This window comes from Augochlora pura, chromosome 3 (assembly GCF_028453695.1).
Source record: "Augochlora pura isolate Apur16 chromosome 3, APUR_v2.2.1, whole genome shotgun sequence".
Classification (NCBI taxonomy): domain Eukaryota; kingdom Metazoa; phylum Arthropoda; class Insecta; order Hymenoptera; family Halictidae; genus Augochlora; species Augochlora pura.
Window position 1 is genome coordinate 32,095,025 of NC_135774.1, and position 15,705 is coordinate 32,110,729.

Here is a 15,705-nt window from a genome sequence, read left to right on the forward strand (position 1 = left end):
TCAAACTACTGGCAAATATCGACTGCCGATAATTTGGCTAATAGTTTGAGAGTTTTGCCGTTGTTGGCGTTGCACGAACACCGAATTGAGCTTCACTTTTCATTCAGCCTGAAAGCACTAATTTGGGCAAACATATAGACATCAAAAGATAAATCATGGATAGGGAATCATATAGGACAATCTATTGCGTCAACAATTTGGCAAACAGTTTGTTGTGAACGCTTCCAAAACAGTTCATGGCCGGTGGTTTTGCTATTGGGCGCTGTTAGAAGCTGCAACTCGGCAGTTTATTTTTTTGTGTATCCAAGACAATTTCTGTCTCAGAGCATTGTATCGTCACTGAATCGGAGCAAAGCAATTTCTGTCCACATTTTCGACAGCTTAGCAAACTGCGGTCCAGAGAGGTGCATGGTGCAGGAGTTGTAAGTATGTAGCTAGTACATGTGTATGTATGTGCTACTATACTGTATGTACTCTGCGTGGAAACTGAATTAGTTCCGACATTTGATCGCTATGTGGTGATAGTGTTTCGACGCCTGTTAGCGGGCTGTTTTTGAAGTATCTGTAACTATAGCGAAAAAGAAAGCGTTTAATCTCTTGGAAAACAATCTTTCAGATTAACTCTGAAATTTATTTCGTTCGTGTGAAATAATCTATAACACAGAATTCTTTCAAAAATCTTTTATTTTACATAATACTTATAACATTTGACAAAACGCTATGACATCAATTTTATATAGCATGCAAACGAAAACTTTGACTAATACGTAAGAATTAATATGCGAATGTACGTATAAGTTTAATTAAAGGCCTACATTTATTTATTGTTTTATAGGTTTTCTGATATTACATGCATGAAGCACTATCTTGCATTATTTATCACCATTGGCATATCTGCAGACAAATTCACTACACAAAACTGGCTATGACTTATAAAACCATCAATAACAATCTACTTTAAAATTTACAAGTGCTATCATCAATAAGCAAAATGATCTATAAAAGATAAATACTTTACAGTTTTTATTGCTACCATCCATTCGCTTTGTTCAACAGAAACAACTAAAATTCAAATATGTCCACTGCAACATCTAAGTTGCATAGCAAAAGGTAAGCATGCAACTTTTTACACATACAGACAAATAAAAAACAACTATGTTAATATCTAAAATTCAAACCAGGCACAAAGAAGAGGAATCAGAGATTTTGAAACCTTTTGATTTTTGTTGTTCACCCGACTCTATTGATCCATTGACGAAATATGACGACAAGAATAAATTTCTTCACAAACTTCCGTTTGCATCTACAAATATAATAAATGAGAGTCCAGTTTTAAAATTTAAAACTCACTTTACTGGTTACTCGAGTTCAGAACAAGCAAAGCAATCTGTCAAAAATAAACTAACAGATATTGGAGATCATAGACGTAGATTACATTCAGGACAAGATGCTACAGTACCATATACCTCTCGTAATTTACAATTACAGTCCCGTTTTGGATCCTCTTACATCAATTTGCAAGACAAGCGGGCAGAAATCTTGAAATGGGGACCAATAAAATGGTATATAGAAGATGAAATTGGAGAAGCAAAAGATATATTTTGGGAACGAAAAAGGAGAATTTTTAACGAGAATATGGCTAGAAATATTAAAATTGGGAATGAAAGATGTAAATTCAAGACTTTGCTTCATCATTATTACGGATGGTACAGGCAATGCATTGTTTATAGTTTCTTTCACGTATTTTTTTCAGTTAATCTTTCCATGGATAAGGAATTATCTAAATTTCCTAGCTGGTACCAAGACTTTTCTATCGATCAAGTATGATACGTTTATCGTTTAGTAATTAATGAAGCTTAATAAGTAATAAAGTAAATAAGTAATTCAAATTGAACAGATGAAAAACATAATGATGCTACAGTGTGTAATACGTAGAGACTGCGAAGAAATGGTATCGGGGCGTACAGAAAGAATGCTTATGGACATTGGTATAGTGTCAACATTCTTTCTACTTACACCAAATATCATTAAAAAATTACAGAAGACTTCTAATTGCGATGCGATCAAATTTTTAAGAGAAATTTATAAAGTCCTAACAGGAAATTATTTCGAGGAAGAAGAGTACAGTTCGTTGCTTTATCGTCTTAAATTTATTTATTTGTTTAGGTAAAACTATACTTCACTGTGCTTTTACAATTTCAGAACATTTTTACGACTGTAACGAAAGAATAATTTTATCAGCTATCGCGTTCTTAACTTTGCCTGAAACAATAATGGAATTACACAAAAGATTGCCGCCTGTGGCAGAGCCTAAACTTCCTAGTAAACGTACGATCTTTATACCCCATGTATTTATAAGTTATACGTAAAAATGGATTATTTACATTATAGCTTTACCGCCGTCATTACCAATAAGACAGAAGAAAAAGTCACCTTACGAAGACGATCTCTTTACATGCCCGGATTGGGCATCCTATTACAATCGCATTCAAATATGGAGAGCACGCTATCAATTATTGCCGAAACCAAAACTAATATTGCCACCTAAAGAGTGCATTTTAACAGAATTTACGAACGTAGAAACCAGTCGTGAATACGAAGAAAATGAAGGGGAAAGAAAGGCAGATCGAGAGAGTCTGAATGATACTAGGCTGTATCGAACAGAACAAAGTCCAAGTAGTCGAATAAAACGCAAACGGAATAGTTTTACGAAAAGAGAGGAAAAAGAAGAAGAAGAAGAAGGGGAGGAAAGGAATAGGTCTACTAATAAAGGAAAAACGAGTTTTTCTTCAGTTAAAGAACAGCATAAAGGTAGTATTACCAAGAAACATAGTAGAGGTATGTTAATTCTAAGCAAAACGTATTTACTAGTAACAGAACGTGCTGTACATACGTATAATGTCAATCTCGCTTTATATATTATAGATAAGAAAAGTACAGAACAAGAGGTAAGCACGTTTAAAGAAGTGAACAAAGAGGAGACTACTTTTGATATTGCACGACTACCGAATGGTAGTAAAGTATTCGATTTTACGATCAACGGAGTTAGCGAGAAACCAGGGCCAGTAGAGTATAAAATATGTGGTACATATTTGCTCCGATACAACTTGGACAAAATATACGACACAACCATATGTCAGATGTTTCTTTGAATGCGTATGTCTGTCGTAGGAGTCTTACAACCGCCACGGCCTCACAACAAGTCTTGGCTTGGTGAAAAGCATCCCCATTATATTGTATCTGGAGCTGCAGAAAATCCACCTTCGTGCCCTATAACATATGAAATGACTGGCGTTGCAAACGTAACGCCAACCAATAGCGATGAAAAATTCTTTGCTGTACTCAAACTCGGAGATGGACCGAAAAAGATTTATCCCAGCGGTAGAAAAAATTTATCCCCAAAGTGGCAGGAATGGTTACAAAACGTGGACGAAGAATATCGGAAAATAGAAAGAGAAATGCAGAAATTGATAAAAAATATAGAAGCTATAACGAGATTGGTGTTTCCAGGACCTAAATGCGACAATTGCTGTTCCTGCAGGCAAAGCAGGAAGTCGTACATAAGAGGGAAGGAAGCAAGAACACCCTATTTCGTGATAGATACCATAGCTGAGGACAGTAAAAAAAACAAGTAATGAAAAAATTAGTGAAATCAGATAATATCCAATTTTGAAATATAACATTGTTGCTTGACAGATGTATTATAGGATCAATGGCGATGCATTCGCCTGCGCCAACACCACCAGAATCGACGGTAAATTTATTAGAAGTGATTGCATCGGAAGATGTTCTCACTACCAAGCTGATGATAAATGGCGTAACTAATCCTAAAGGCGAAACACAATATTATATTTCTGGAATAACAGACGAGATCATACATCAACCATCCAGGATTGTCGAGCGTCCACCTCCTGCACCACCGAGAAACGTTCCACCGTGCGTGTGTGCTATTCAGCAAATATCAGCTAAAGGTTTAACACAGGAAATAAGCCACGATCACATACCGTGGACGAAAGAAGACGGTTTATGCTTCGGAAAGAAATTTAGACCTCACGAAGCTCCTGCCGTCTCCTGTAAAATGTATCCTGGTGATAAATCATGCAGGAGAAATCCATTTTACTGGCAAATAGTAGACATGAAAAGGAGAGTGGAGGAAAGCAAGAGAAAATCCGTAGATCCCTTTGTAGAAAAGAGAATGTATAGTATTGCAGATTTTCCACCCTGCGGGGATGAACATGGTATGAGCATTTGTGGGGCACCATGGGGTAAATTGCACACTCTGACTCCGGAAGAATTGGAAGAACTAGAAAAATTGAGGAAACAAATACTAATGGTTAAATAGTTTTCCGTAATAATCCAGATTCTGACACTTATTTCGAATTTCTAATTGGGTCATTTCGTTACGTAGGGTCCTCCGTGTGGAACGAAACCTGGCCGAGCCGTCTGCAAGGGACCATTCGGTGAACGGATACCACGGAAAAAACCGGCGATAGATTTGAAAGAAATACCTGGAGAGTTCGACGAAGAGGAGGAGGAGGAGGTGGAGGAGGAAGAAGCGAGAAAACAAGTAAAAGAAACGAAAGCAGCAGTGATGAAAGAGAAGGAAAGAAAACGAGATCAGAAATGCCTGACGAGTCCAGATATTTTAGCTAGCAAGCAGAAAACGAAAGAAGAGAAAACGGTGAAAAAATTTATTCCAGATCCCCTTTATCCTGGTTACGATGATACATGGAATATACACCGTACAGCACCGTCGGAAAAAGAATCTGAAACAGATTTCAAAGTCTTACTGAAACTCAGTTCTCCTAAACCACCCGCGACGCCAGCAGAATCCAAATCGATGATAGATGATCGTGAACAATTTGGTTCCTCTTTACCAAAAAATACTTCAAAATCGAGAAAGGATACAGAGAAAATGGCCGTTTCCCGACACGCTAAATCATCCGAGACACATTCCTCCGCAACGAATCAAATGAATAAAATAGCGAATAAACAAAAGAAGAAGTCCAATGTTACGAGGGACATTAGCGAGATCTATGGAAAACCTTTAGGATCTCATGCAAAATCTGAAGGAACAGTGTTTGATAAAAGCACGAAGCGTGATAAGACGAGAAACTATAAGCAACCGACAGAATCGAAAGTTGGTAGACCCCGAACAAAAGGAAATGGAAAGGCCATAGTTTCTGTGAAACAATTTTCTAAACATTCAAATTTAAACTTGAAAACTGAAAAGCGTTCTTTCCATGAAAAGCCGGGTAAAAAGATGGATGTTAAATCGAAACGGAAAAGGGACAGCGAAAGTAAGTTTAGTAAGAAGAATGAAAAATCGGATAACGAAAATACGAGTGGCACGACTAAGAACAAATCGAATCCGAACAAAAGTTCGCCTGTAAGACACGAAAGGGAAAAGGAGAATAAAGTATTTAATTTAAGTAAGAAGAAGCATAAACGAAAAGATTCGACGAACATCGAAAATGAAAGCATCGATCCGCGGAAACAGATTTTAGATGTGAAAAAGATGCTGATGTCACCCGACAACTACCCCCCCAACGTTAAACCAGTCGATCTTCCGGAAGAGCTGCAAACAAAGTGTGCACACGAATATGGACACTTGGATACCGAGGATGACTTTACGACGGCGGTCGAAGATACAGCTGTGCAACTACCGAGTAAGGGACCTTGTGGTTGGAGAACAAAGTCGGAACAACAATTGCCAACGAAGAAGACTTTAGTTTATCTTTGCGAACCGGATTATCCTCCAGAAACGATACAAGTACGAACAGGAGGCAAACCATGCGTTTGTCGTGAGAATCGAGCAAGAAAGAAAGTACTGATGTACAACATAGGAGGCTTAGTACGTGGTAAGAAAGATGATACGGATCACATCGATGGTAAACTATTAAAGAAGAAGAAAGACGAAGAGGACAAAAAGCTGCAGGTGATTGAAGGTGTTATTTATCACACTCCACCTTTGAGTCCCCGTAGAAGCGACGAATATGTACCTGAATACGATCTCTATAAATCTCCATACGACATGTGCCTCTCTAAACGTACCGACGAAAATTTAAAATACCTGGAACGCTTCGGCGTACCTAAGATCTCCGCATCGAAGACGTTCAAGCAGAATGAACCTTGCGGATGCAATGAATCTGTAGACGCGTATAGTATACAAACAGATGGTCGAGACGGAAAGGTAGAGAGTGGAATTGAAGAACTTGAAAAGCACAGACAAGAATTAGTAAAAAGCAAATCACCGAAAGAACGATGGGAATTGGCGCTCAAGGATACAGGATTGATCGATTATTATACGCGATGCAGAGACTCGATGCCTTGTTGGTTGAAATGCAGAAAATTTAATCGAATTGGATGCGGACCACCCCGTGCAGGACTTGTGGTCAAAAGACCAGTCTGCGAATGTAAGTACGAAAGAAAAATACTTGAGAATAAAGAGGAAAAGATAAAGTGGAAGGAACGCCGAGAAAAATTGAAATCCTTGAAAAAGCAGCCATTTGTAAATATCGAGAATACTTCGAAACCGGTGGTCGCAGACACAAAGTTAATGATATCCGGGGTAAAAAGAATTCCAAGAGAAGACGAATACATAGACGACATTAAATACAGCATAACTGGTGTTGTTGAAAATTACACCGAAGAACCACCGAAACCGATAGTTGGCGGCGTTCATATGGCTACGCCTATTCAAACACCCGAGCCGAGCGTAGAAGAAATACCATGCGTTTGTCTACATAGACATTGGTCACCCGTAAATATTCCTCCCGGTCCGTTGCCTAAACCAGAAGAGCTGCAACGTGCCGAAGATTATAAAAGGAAAATGGCTACTGAAAAAGCATACAGACAAATTCATGTGCCCGACAAAGTATACGACTCGCATGGTACTCATAGTTGCGACAAGACTTGTAACTCGAGTAGCGTTTCGGAAGATGAAGGTGTAGAAGAGAAGAGCAACGGTAGAATGTCCAAACAACGAAGGAGATCCAATAGTACGAATGGACAAATAAGTAAGGATAACACAGAGAAGAGGTCAAAGCTGCGATCCAAATCTGACAAAAGTGAAGAAACTATGCAAAATATTAAACATTCTCCTAAAATGCCTGAACAAAAAGAAATTCGCGATCTTAGAGAAAAAACTGAGATACGAAGAGTCGTAGAACCCACAAATTCTCAAAATCTTCCGAGAACTCGATCCAAACTATCTAAAACAACTAAAACGGATTCTCATTTGCAACATGCAAGTTCCTACTCGAAAGAGAAGCTTGCAGAGGTGGCAGCTGACAAGGAAGACTCAGAAATGTCTTACGATTCTCATCTTACGGCTTTGATAAAGGTAAATTCTTTTTTTGGGGTTTCTGTTTTTATATTCTGCAATTTTATCAACGAACGCAATAACGCATAAAGAATTTAACGACCAGAATGAATTAAGCAAACTGGCAACGGAGGGATTCCTATTTGCAAAATTGCCAAAATGTTTCCTGTTGCCGCAGTTGAGATACTGGTTGATGTACAGGAAAGGGATTGCCCTTAGTAATGCGGATCGAGGTAGATACGCGGTATTTTTCGTTCTCGTTGCTTATAACTGGCACGTTCTCTTAATTTCAATATATCCTTTAAGATGATTCGGTGCGAAAGAGTATCGCGATGTGGAATTCCCTGGACGTCGGAAACGTGTCTAGAATTGAACCACCGTCGATAGGCATGACCAAAGTACAACTCAGAAAATTGACTTTCGACGATGCCGACAGGATAAAAAAACAAGTTTGTTTTTTCTACGGACCAGATTGATATTTTTATTCCAAGGATCGTTTGATTCTTTCACAGATTATAAAGAAGAAGGCAATATTCTATAGTCAAGTTCGCAAAGATCGTGTCTTGTATGCACGATCGATGTGGAACACGATGGATTATGGAAAATTTCCAGATACGTTGTTCAAAGAAGCATTCTTTACATACATGGCGAGCAAAGAAGCCGACGGTTATGTTTTCAAACCATGGCTTCGTTCAGATGTACGGAATGTGGTCATGTAACCGTTGGTCTCGTTCTCAGAAACTCCCTTGAAAAGAAAGTTGAATTACATATTATAGAAATTTCGCGGGCTAAAAAACAATCGATCTTGCGCTGGAGCGATCATGTATGAATACTTTGCGTGCGCCATCCAGACATCTATATGCATGCATGCATCATCTATACGTACAAGCGTGTGAACTGTTACGAAGAGTCGAGATAGGAAACTCGAAACATAATAATCGATAGTTTGACTTTGAAGTCGGCAAATGCATTTTTCGGACGAAACGAGAGAATGGATTTCGAAAGCCCCGACGTAGAAAAAGAGTTTCCGGGACTGTACGCATCGGAATCCGCTAAGAAAAGTAACGAAAGCGATTGTACGTATTGTTATTCGTCAAATTAGTAGCTCCCTTCGATTACAGATTTGTAAGATAAGAGGTTATACGTACACCTGTCATCCCTGTCAATGAATGTTGTGACCGTGACCATCCCCCTTTTGTTGTAATTTCTACTTGGTCAACGCGTACTAACAATATGCCACTTAATTTATAGTAATTTGTATTGATTGCTGCGTGTATGTATACATATATTTTTAGTTAGCGACGAAGGTGGACACGAGAAACATTCTAAGAAAGAACTTCTTGGCGGTAAACGAAAAGAGAAAAAAGATCGTAAAGATCGAGGATATGCCACGTTAGAGGGTGAAAGTTCTCCCGACGAGGATCAAGAAACAAAGTAATATGATTTTATAGAACTATTTATGTATTTAAAACGTTTTAGAACACATGTATTAGAACATTTTACCGATTAATTTTGCGTTACAAGTCATTCATAATCATCAGCGTTTCAATATTAAGGTCATTCAAACGTTTCCTTCGTTCTTGGAAAACATGTTGATTAATTCGTGACATGGAAGCGCTCGTCAATCTCGCTTATCCGTGGTATAATAATCTTTAATTTTCACATATTGTTGGCACTGTTGTGTTAATTAAGCTTCACACCGATCTAAAATTAGGTGTATTGATTCGCGTCGTTTTGTACGTACAGTTAGTACATAACTCAAAGTTAACTATTTTCAAATGGGAAACAAGCTTATAGCAAATATTTACGACTTGATCTTGTTAATTGTTCTAGTTCTGATTACAATAGTGAATGTGTATTTCATTATAAAAGTTGTTGTAATCTATTTGCAAAATGAGGATGAATAATATATCACGAATAAAAATGTCTTTGTTATTGCAACGGCGCATCCTTGAGTTAATATGACATCCGCCTTGTAGAAGTCCGTCCAAGTCGAAAAAGACCAAGGCTTTTAAATTTCCTTCAAAGAAAGAGAAACGAGAGAAATCCAGAGAAAAAGAGACTAAAGAAAAGGATGCGGAGAAAGAGAAAGACAAAAAGAAGAAGGACAAGGACGAGAAAGATGTAGATAAAGAGAAGCGTAAGGAGAAGGAGAAGGACAAGGCTAAACAGAAATTGAAGGACCGGAAGAAGGGAAAGCATGCTGGAGAGGATTGTTTGGACATTGGAGGTAGAGGATATACTGCTTTGATTAGAAAATGTTTTCTTCTATCCGTTGTGCTAATATTTCTGTTTTAATTTTCAAATTGTTCATTTAGAAGCGCAACCGGTATTCGGCGTTAGCTTGCATTTAGCGGTGGAAAGAAGTCGTTGCCACGACGGTGTTGAGCTTCCGTTGGTTGTAAGAGATTGCATCGATTTCGTAGAAGAAAATGGTATGAGTGTAGAGGCTCTGTACAAAGTTCCGGGAGTGAAGTCGAAAGTTCAGTATTTGAAGAAGTTGTACAACAACAGAGAGCACGTGAATATATCGGAATTCGAACCAACAGTGGCAACCAGCTTGTTGATATTGTTTCTGAGGTTCGCATTATAGAACGAATTTAACGGTGTATGGTTTGGCGATTAGTATCTAAAGAATTGTTATTGGAGTATGGTTTTGTTCTAGAGAGTTACCAGAGCCGGTATTGGAAAACAGCGAGACGATAACCAGGTTTGAACAAGCAGCATCCACTAAAGATCTTGCACAAAGGGAAGGGCAGTTGATACAGCTCACTCAACAACTTCCAGAATGCAATAAGGTTCTTCTTGCATGGGTCATATTGCATTTGGATCATGTCACGGCGCGAGTACGTTGAACAAAGTCATACCAAATTTCGTAGACACTCGCGGCGGACACGCTTGTATTCGTCTCCAACGGAAAACTTGGTTTCAGGAGAAAACGACGAAAATGAATGCTCAAACCATCTCGATGACATTAAGTCCAGTTTTACAAATGAGTCATAGATTGTTACTAGCTCTGTTATTTCATTGCAAAGCTCTATTTCCAAATGTACTATTGACAAAGTATGTTCCACCGCTCTCGTCTGGCAGTGTCAATCTGCCAGATACCGTGGAAACAATCGCTGCCGAACTATCCAAGCAAGAATCGTTACTATCGCAAATACATATGCAAATGAATGCCGGCTTTGTTACCAAGTCCCGCGAGGAACAACTGTGGGAGGTACAACGGGTGATAACACAATTAAAGGTATGATTCTATGAGAAATTAAGCTTAGAAACGCGTGTAAATATCATGGATCAACGATATTCTTTCCCCTCCTCAGAGAAAATATAAAACGGTTCAAAAAATGGAAGGTGCCACGCAAAAAAGCCTAGACGAGGAAGTAAAGACAAACGATGAAAATACAGTAGTCGAATCGAATGTGCAGAAAAGTAAAGTCGAGGAAGAAGATGCGGTACAAGTGAAATCTGAAGCTCAAACGACGTCTGCCTCGACGTTAAAGAGGATTAACAAAGTTTATACCTCGGAAGACGGTAAAGAATCAGTAAGCATAAATAGTAATCAGAACGAGCGAAGTAGTCAGACCAACGATAACGATATCGTCGATTCTGCTACCGAGCCATCTACGCTTGCGTTGCAATCTAGCGAGCAAGACGGTGCTGCAGTTGTCAGGACAAATGAAAACGGTAAGGATGAACCTTTAGAATATTTTCACCGCAACACATACCATTCTGCTGCAATCGAAAGTTTCGTTTCAGCTTCGACAGTGGAACCCGAACCGGAAAACGTTATAGACAAGCTGAGGGAGAGCTTAATCTACGAAGAATTATTAAATATGCAGGCGTTACTAAAGTCACGGATAAATCAAGAAAGAAATGAAATTAAACGACTGACGGAAATGTTATCAGAGAGAGGTCCGGAGAGGAAAAAATCAGAGAAACCAGGAAAAGTACATTCGCCGAATGAAGCTGAATGGACAGCCATGATTCAATTGGTGAAAGAAAATCAGTTACTGGAGGTATTCGTGTTGCAAGTGCACTTATTTGTGCAAATGATTTTTCGATCGATCTTTGTATCTCCGTGTCGTTTGATTTCAGAAAAAGATGACCACCTTGATTCGTAGCATCATAGAAGAAAAGGATGCATGCATCGAACTTCGTGTCCAATTGGCGGTACAACAATTAACAGCGAGAACTTGACAACTAAATGATAAATGTTAACGTTTAAATTTTCTGATGGATATAATTCCAGAGAATCATAAGCATATACATATAATAAAACATGAAGTCTTGCACAGAACGAGGATATGTAGTTTTCATGATATTTATAATCTATGCATGTTGTTTCGATTTCATCCAGACTACTCCCCTGCTCTTGTAAAACAATGAAATGCAAATGGAACATGTTCGAACATATTATGTGTATACAATACTTTGTCCATGCTTAACTTTCGTTCATTGAGTATACTCTCCGAGTATCCGTATCGTGGTCAGCGTATCTACATTTTGGGCTGTTAATTTTATATCGGTATCATCAACAAAACCATGCATATTTAACCTATATATATATATATATATATATATGTATTTTTATTTTGAAACAAGAATACTATTCTATATAAAACATGAAAGCAACAGGAGTGTTTGTTTGTTTAGAGAATACGGTTTAAAAATCTTGTTTATCGGTACAATTTTAAACGTTTGCATCTAGCATCGAACGAAACACTGTTTTCTATTTTTCGAGTTCATGAAAAAAAATCTATTGGAATGTAGGACAAAAAAGTGATATGATCTCGCAATCTCTTTCTTTTTTTTCCTTTTCTTTCTATGTTAATACTGAGTAATATATTACACTTTACACAATCACTTTTTGTAAGCGAACATTTGAATACGTCAGAAAACATTACAATTAAAATTACAATGCCGCTATTGAATTAACGTTCAACGGTATAACATAGTCCTGACCTTTACATACTTGTTTTGTGTGAACAATATTTTGACCAGCATACGATTTAGAATTATTGTCGAATCTCATAATTTACAAACTTTCGAAAATAAATTCATTCGATTGTTTCGTTTAATTAACTTACAATTCGGTTAACGACAATTCTTGGGGATTTCTGTTGACACAAAATCCCATTGCTCTTGCTATTAGGCGCAGGACTCGTTTATGTTCTTTTAGTTTTCCATTCTTCGTGGAGTTTTTTTTCAGGAAGATGAAAATTTAGTTACAAGACAAAAAATTAATGGCGGGAATCCCTTGGATAAAATTCGGCGAGGGTAGTGGCAGGGATTCGCTTGAGCATCTCTTTGGGGAAGATACGCAGCAATTGCCAACCAATGTCCAGCGATTCGAAAACTGTACGATTCTCATAACTGCCCTGAGAAATGAAGTTCTTCTCGAATTTGGACAGGAATTCCAAATACAACAAATCGTCGGGTGTCAAAGCTTCTTCACCGACAACAGCTTTCATAGCTTGAACATCTTTTCCAATAGCGTAGCACGCATACTGGAACAAAAACAATTAATTGGTAAATCTATGATATCCGAAGGTTTCAAAAGTATACGAAAGTATAACGAGTCACGAACCAGTTGGTTGGATACGTCGGAGTGATCTTTCCTGGTCATGCCTTCGCCAATAGCAGACTTCATTAAACGAGATAGAGACGGTAGTACGTTTACGGGTGGATAAATTTGTCTATTGTGAAGCTGACGATCAACGTAAATTTGTCCCTCGGTAATGTATCCGGTTAAATCGGGAATGGGGTGAGTGATATCGTCGTTCGGCATAGTCAAAATTGGTATTTGCGTGATGGAACCGTTACGGCCTTCTACTCGGCCAGCCCGTTCGTAAAGGGTGGCTAGATCGGTGTACATATAGCCGGGGAAACCACGCCGACCCGGTACTTCTTCACGAGCGGCTGATACTTCGCGGAGAGCCTCGGCGTAAGACGACATATCGGTGAGTATAACTAGAACGTGTTTCTCGCATTGGTAAGCTAAGAATTCGGCTGCAGTCAGAGCAAGGCGTGGAGTAATAATTCTTTCGATGGTAGGATCGTTGGCCAAGTTCAAGAAGAGGCAGACATTTTCCATAGAACCGTTTTCTTCGAAATCTTGTTTGAAGAAACGGGCAGTTTCCATATTTACACCCATAGCTGCGAATACAATGGCAAAGTTGTCCTCGTGAGAATCTAAAACCGACTTTCCAGGAACCTTGACGAGACCAGCTTGGCGACAAATTTGTGCAGCGATCTGGAGACAATTGTATAACGCGAGATTATAAAATGGATACGGCTATTAGACCCGAGTACGTATCGTCTTATAAAAATTACCTCGTTGTGGGGTAATCCAGCTGCCGAGAATATAGGTATCTTCTGACCACGGGCAATAGAATTCATAACATCGATGGCCGAGATACCGGTCTGAATCATTTCTTCGGGATAAATACGGGACCATGGATTGATCGGTTGACCATCGATGTCTAAGAAGTCTTCGGCTAGAATTGGCGGTCCTTTGTCGATCGGTTTCCCAGATCCGTTGAAAACGCGACCCAACATATCCTCGGACACGGGTGTTCGAAGAATGTCCCCGGTAAATTCACAATGCGTGTTTTTCGCATCGATACCAGAAGTGCCTTCGAATACCTGAACCACCGCTTTCGAGCCGGATACTTCTAAAACTTGTCCGGATCTCATGGATCCATCGGCCAGCTTCAATTGGACAATTTCCGCGAATTTTGGGAACTTGACTTCATCCAATATGACAAGGGGTCCATTTACGCCCGACACAGTTTTGTATGCTGCAAGAATAAAGAGAAATTTCAGACAACAACGAAAACATTAGCGCGAGGACGATTCACAATTTCAACTGAGAAACTAATCGTTTACTCTCGACCAGGTCTATAAAGCTTGCTACGATAAATCTGTTGAAACTCGTAATGTCAGTGTCTGGGTCTCCAGTCACATGATAATCTAGTCGAACGAGTATTTCCTCGAAGAAACAATCTACGCTTGCAAACAGCTTCTCCAAGCTGAAAATGAGGAATGATTTGGAAGGATTGTACGCGTTACGATAATTTTTTCGAATTATCCGCAAAACGATTGTAGGAGCCAACAGTTTGGGATCAGCTGACCAGTTGGAAATCGATCCGCTGCTACGCCCAGTTTACCTCGAGTGTTTCTTCTTTGTGAATTCACATTTACAGTGTTTGAGAAAACAAATTTGCTGACTTACTTAGTCGAGGCTGCGCGATAAAGTCCCTCGAAACAGCCAACACATGTTCCTGAGTAGCTTGTCGGTCTCCGATAGTTTTCGAATACATTTTGCTGAACGATTTTCCCGATGCGTTACGTCGACTAGACAGCAGAAGACAGAAGATACTGCACACTGCCACTGCCGCGAGAACTGCGCTGCGGCTGCGATGAAAGGAGATAGACCGAAGTGTTAAGGGTGGGGGGTGACTTCCAATGTGGGCTTCGATTGAAAAATGATGTTACGATGTCTAATAAAACGTTGGAAACGAAGAAAAATTATAACGGCGAGAAACGCGAGACTCTTTGACGACTGTACTGCGTAGCAGACGGTACAATGCACCGATCTATCGTACACTTAATTTGTTCAACCTTGTAGATAAATCGAAAACAAGGTGTCCGATAAAGACAGACGCAGGAGCACGTGCGATCACGTGGCTTCAACTGAATAAATCATTGCGCGTTTATTCGAAAGAAAATTCGCTGTAGAGAGTCTTTTGTTGCGATTCAAATATATTATCGATATTTTCGGTAATTATCTACGAGAGAGAAATTTGTATTTTATTATAGGATGTTTGTCGAATAAGTCGTGAAAATTATGCATATTACTATCGTAGTTGAGTGATTTGGCGCGGAACACTCAATTGCAATCGGATCGAGTGCTGAACAATGAAGAAACGCGCCCCCCCCCCCCCCCCACCCCCAAATACATACGTCGAAATATTAGTCGTGCACAATATAACACGGGAAAGTTTAAGCAGTTTCAGATTATTCGAGAGTAATAAACTTTTGTAGAAGAATCGGGGCAGTGGCAAAACGCTGAAACTGTTGGCCAAAATCGACCGTCGGTAATTCGGTTGACATTCTGAGTACTTTGACGCTACACAAATTGGCGCTATACGGACACCGAACCAAGCTTTAATCTTTCTCCACGAGAGGCGTCTCGTCGTCGCTCGAATACGTACGATACAGTTTAAAAGCATGAAATTAGGTGAAAGTTGTGGCATAAAACGCATAAACCAAAGGCACGGAGCACCGTGCAACCGTTTGAAAAAATCGGTTGCGTCGATATCTCGCAGGAAAATGAAACGATAACATCTTAAAATAAAATCAGTTAATTCTGTACC

At 39.2% G+C, this 15,705-nt stretch overlaps 3 protein-coding genes across 6 annotated transcripts; 2 read left to right on the forward strand and 1 right to left on the reverse strand.

Moving 5' to 3' along the window:
* The first annotated feature begins 111 nt into the window (after positions 1–111).
* Positions 112–8,056, forward strand: LOC144468154 (uncharacterized). 3 transcript variants are annotated; one of them, XM_078177401.1, is made up of 13 exons: positions 112–422; positions 836–1,110; positions 1,182–1,669; positions 1,754–1,821; positions 1,898–2,126; positions 2,203–2,328; positions 2,392–3,084; positions 3,172–3,631; positions 3,697–4,333; positions 4,409–7,345; positions 7,431–7,557; positions 7,631–7,773; positions 7,837–8,056. In XM_078177401.1, exons 2-13 carry the CDS (start codon positions 1,076–1,078, stop codon positions 8,041–8,043), a joined length of 6,150 nt encoding a protein of 2,049 aa, XP_078033527.1. In that variant the 5' UTR covers positions 112–422; positions 836–1,075; the 3' UTR covers positions 8,044–8,056. The 3 variants fall into 3 exon arrangements, with proteins under 3 accessions (XP_078033527.1, XP_078033525.1, XP_078033526.1); XM_078177399.1 differs by having other exon boundaries at positions 1,182–1,821; positions 2,392–2,838; positions 2,926–3,084; positions 7,631–7,945; XM_078177400.1 differs by lacking the exons at positions 112–422; positions 836–1,110; positions 1,754–1,821; positions 1,898–2,126 and having other exon boundaries at positions 1,579–1,669; positions 7,631–7,945.
* Positions 8,057–8,189: 133 nt separating this feature from the next.
* On the forward strand, positions 8,190–11,624 carry Rlip (Ral interacting protein). Of its 2 annotated transcripts, XM_078177403.1 has the most exons (9): positions 8,190–8,400; positions 8,620–8,758; positions 9,304–9,554; positions 9,643–9,904; positions 9,990–10,170; positions 10,257–10,571; positions 10,648–11,011; positions 11,084–11,343; positions 11,423–11,624. In XM_078177403.1, exons 1-9 carry the CDS (start codon positions 8,316–8,318, stop codon positions 11,522–11,524), a joined length of 1,959 nt encoding a protein of 652 aa, XP_078033529.1. In that variant the 5' UTR covers positions 8,190–8,315; the 3' UTR covers positions 11,525–11,624. The 2 variants fall into 2 exon arrangements, with proteins under 2 accessions (XP_078033529.1, XP_078033528.1); XM_078177402.1 differs by having other exon boundaries at positions 10,648–11,343.
* Positions 11,625–12,127: 503 nt separating this feature from the next.
* Positions 12,128–14,973, reverse strand: Vha55 (V-type proton ATPase subunit Vha55). Its single transcript, XM_078177404.1, has 4 exons — positions 14,562–14,973; positions 13,661–14,127; positions 12,915–13,580; positions 12,128–12,834 (listed from the first exon to the last, which is right to left on the reverse strand). Exons 1-4 carry the CDS (start codon positions 14,647–14,649, stop codon positions 12,568–12,570), a joined length of 1,488 nt encoding a protein of 495 aa, XP_078033530.1. The 5' UTR covers positions 14,650–14,973; the 3' UTR covers positions 12,128–12,567.
* Positions 14,974–15,705: the final 732 nt, after the last annotated feature.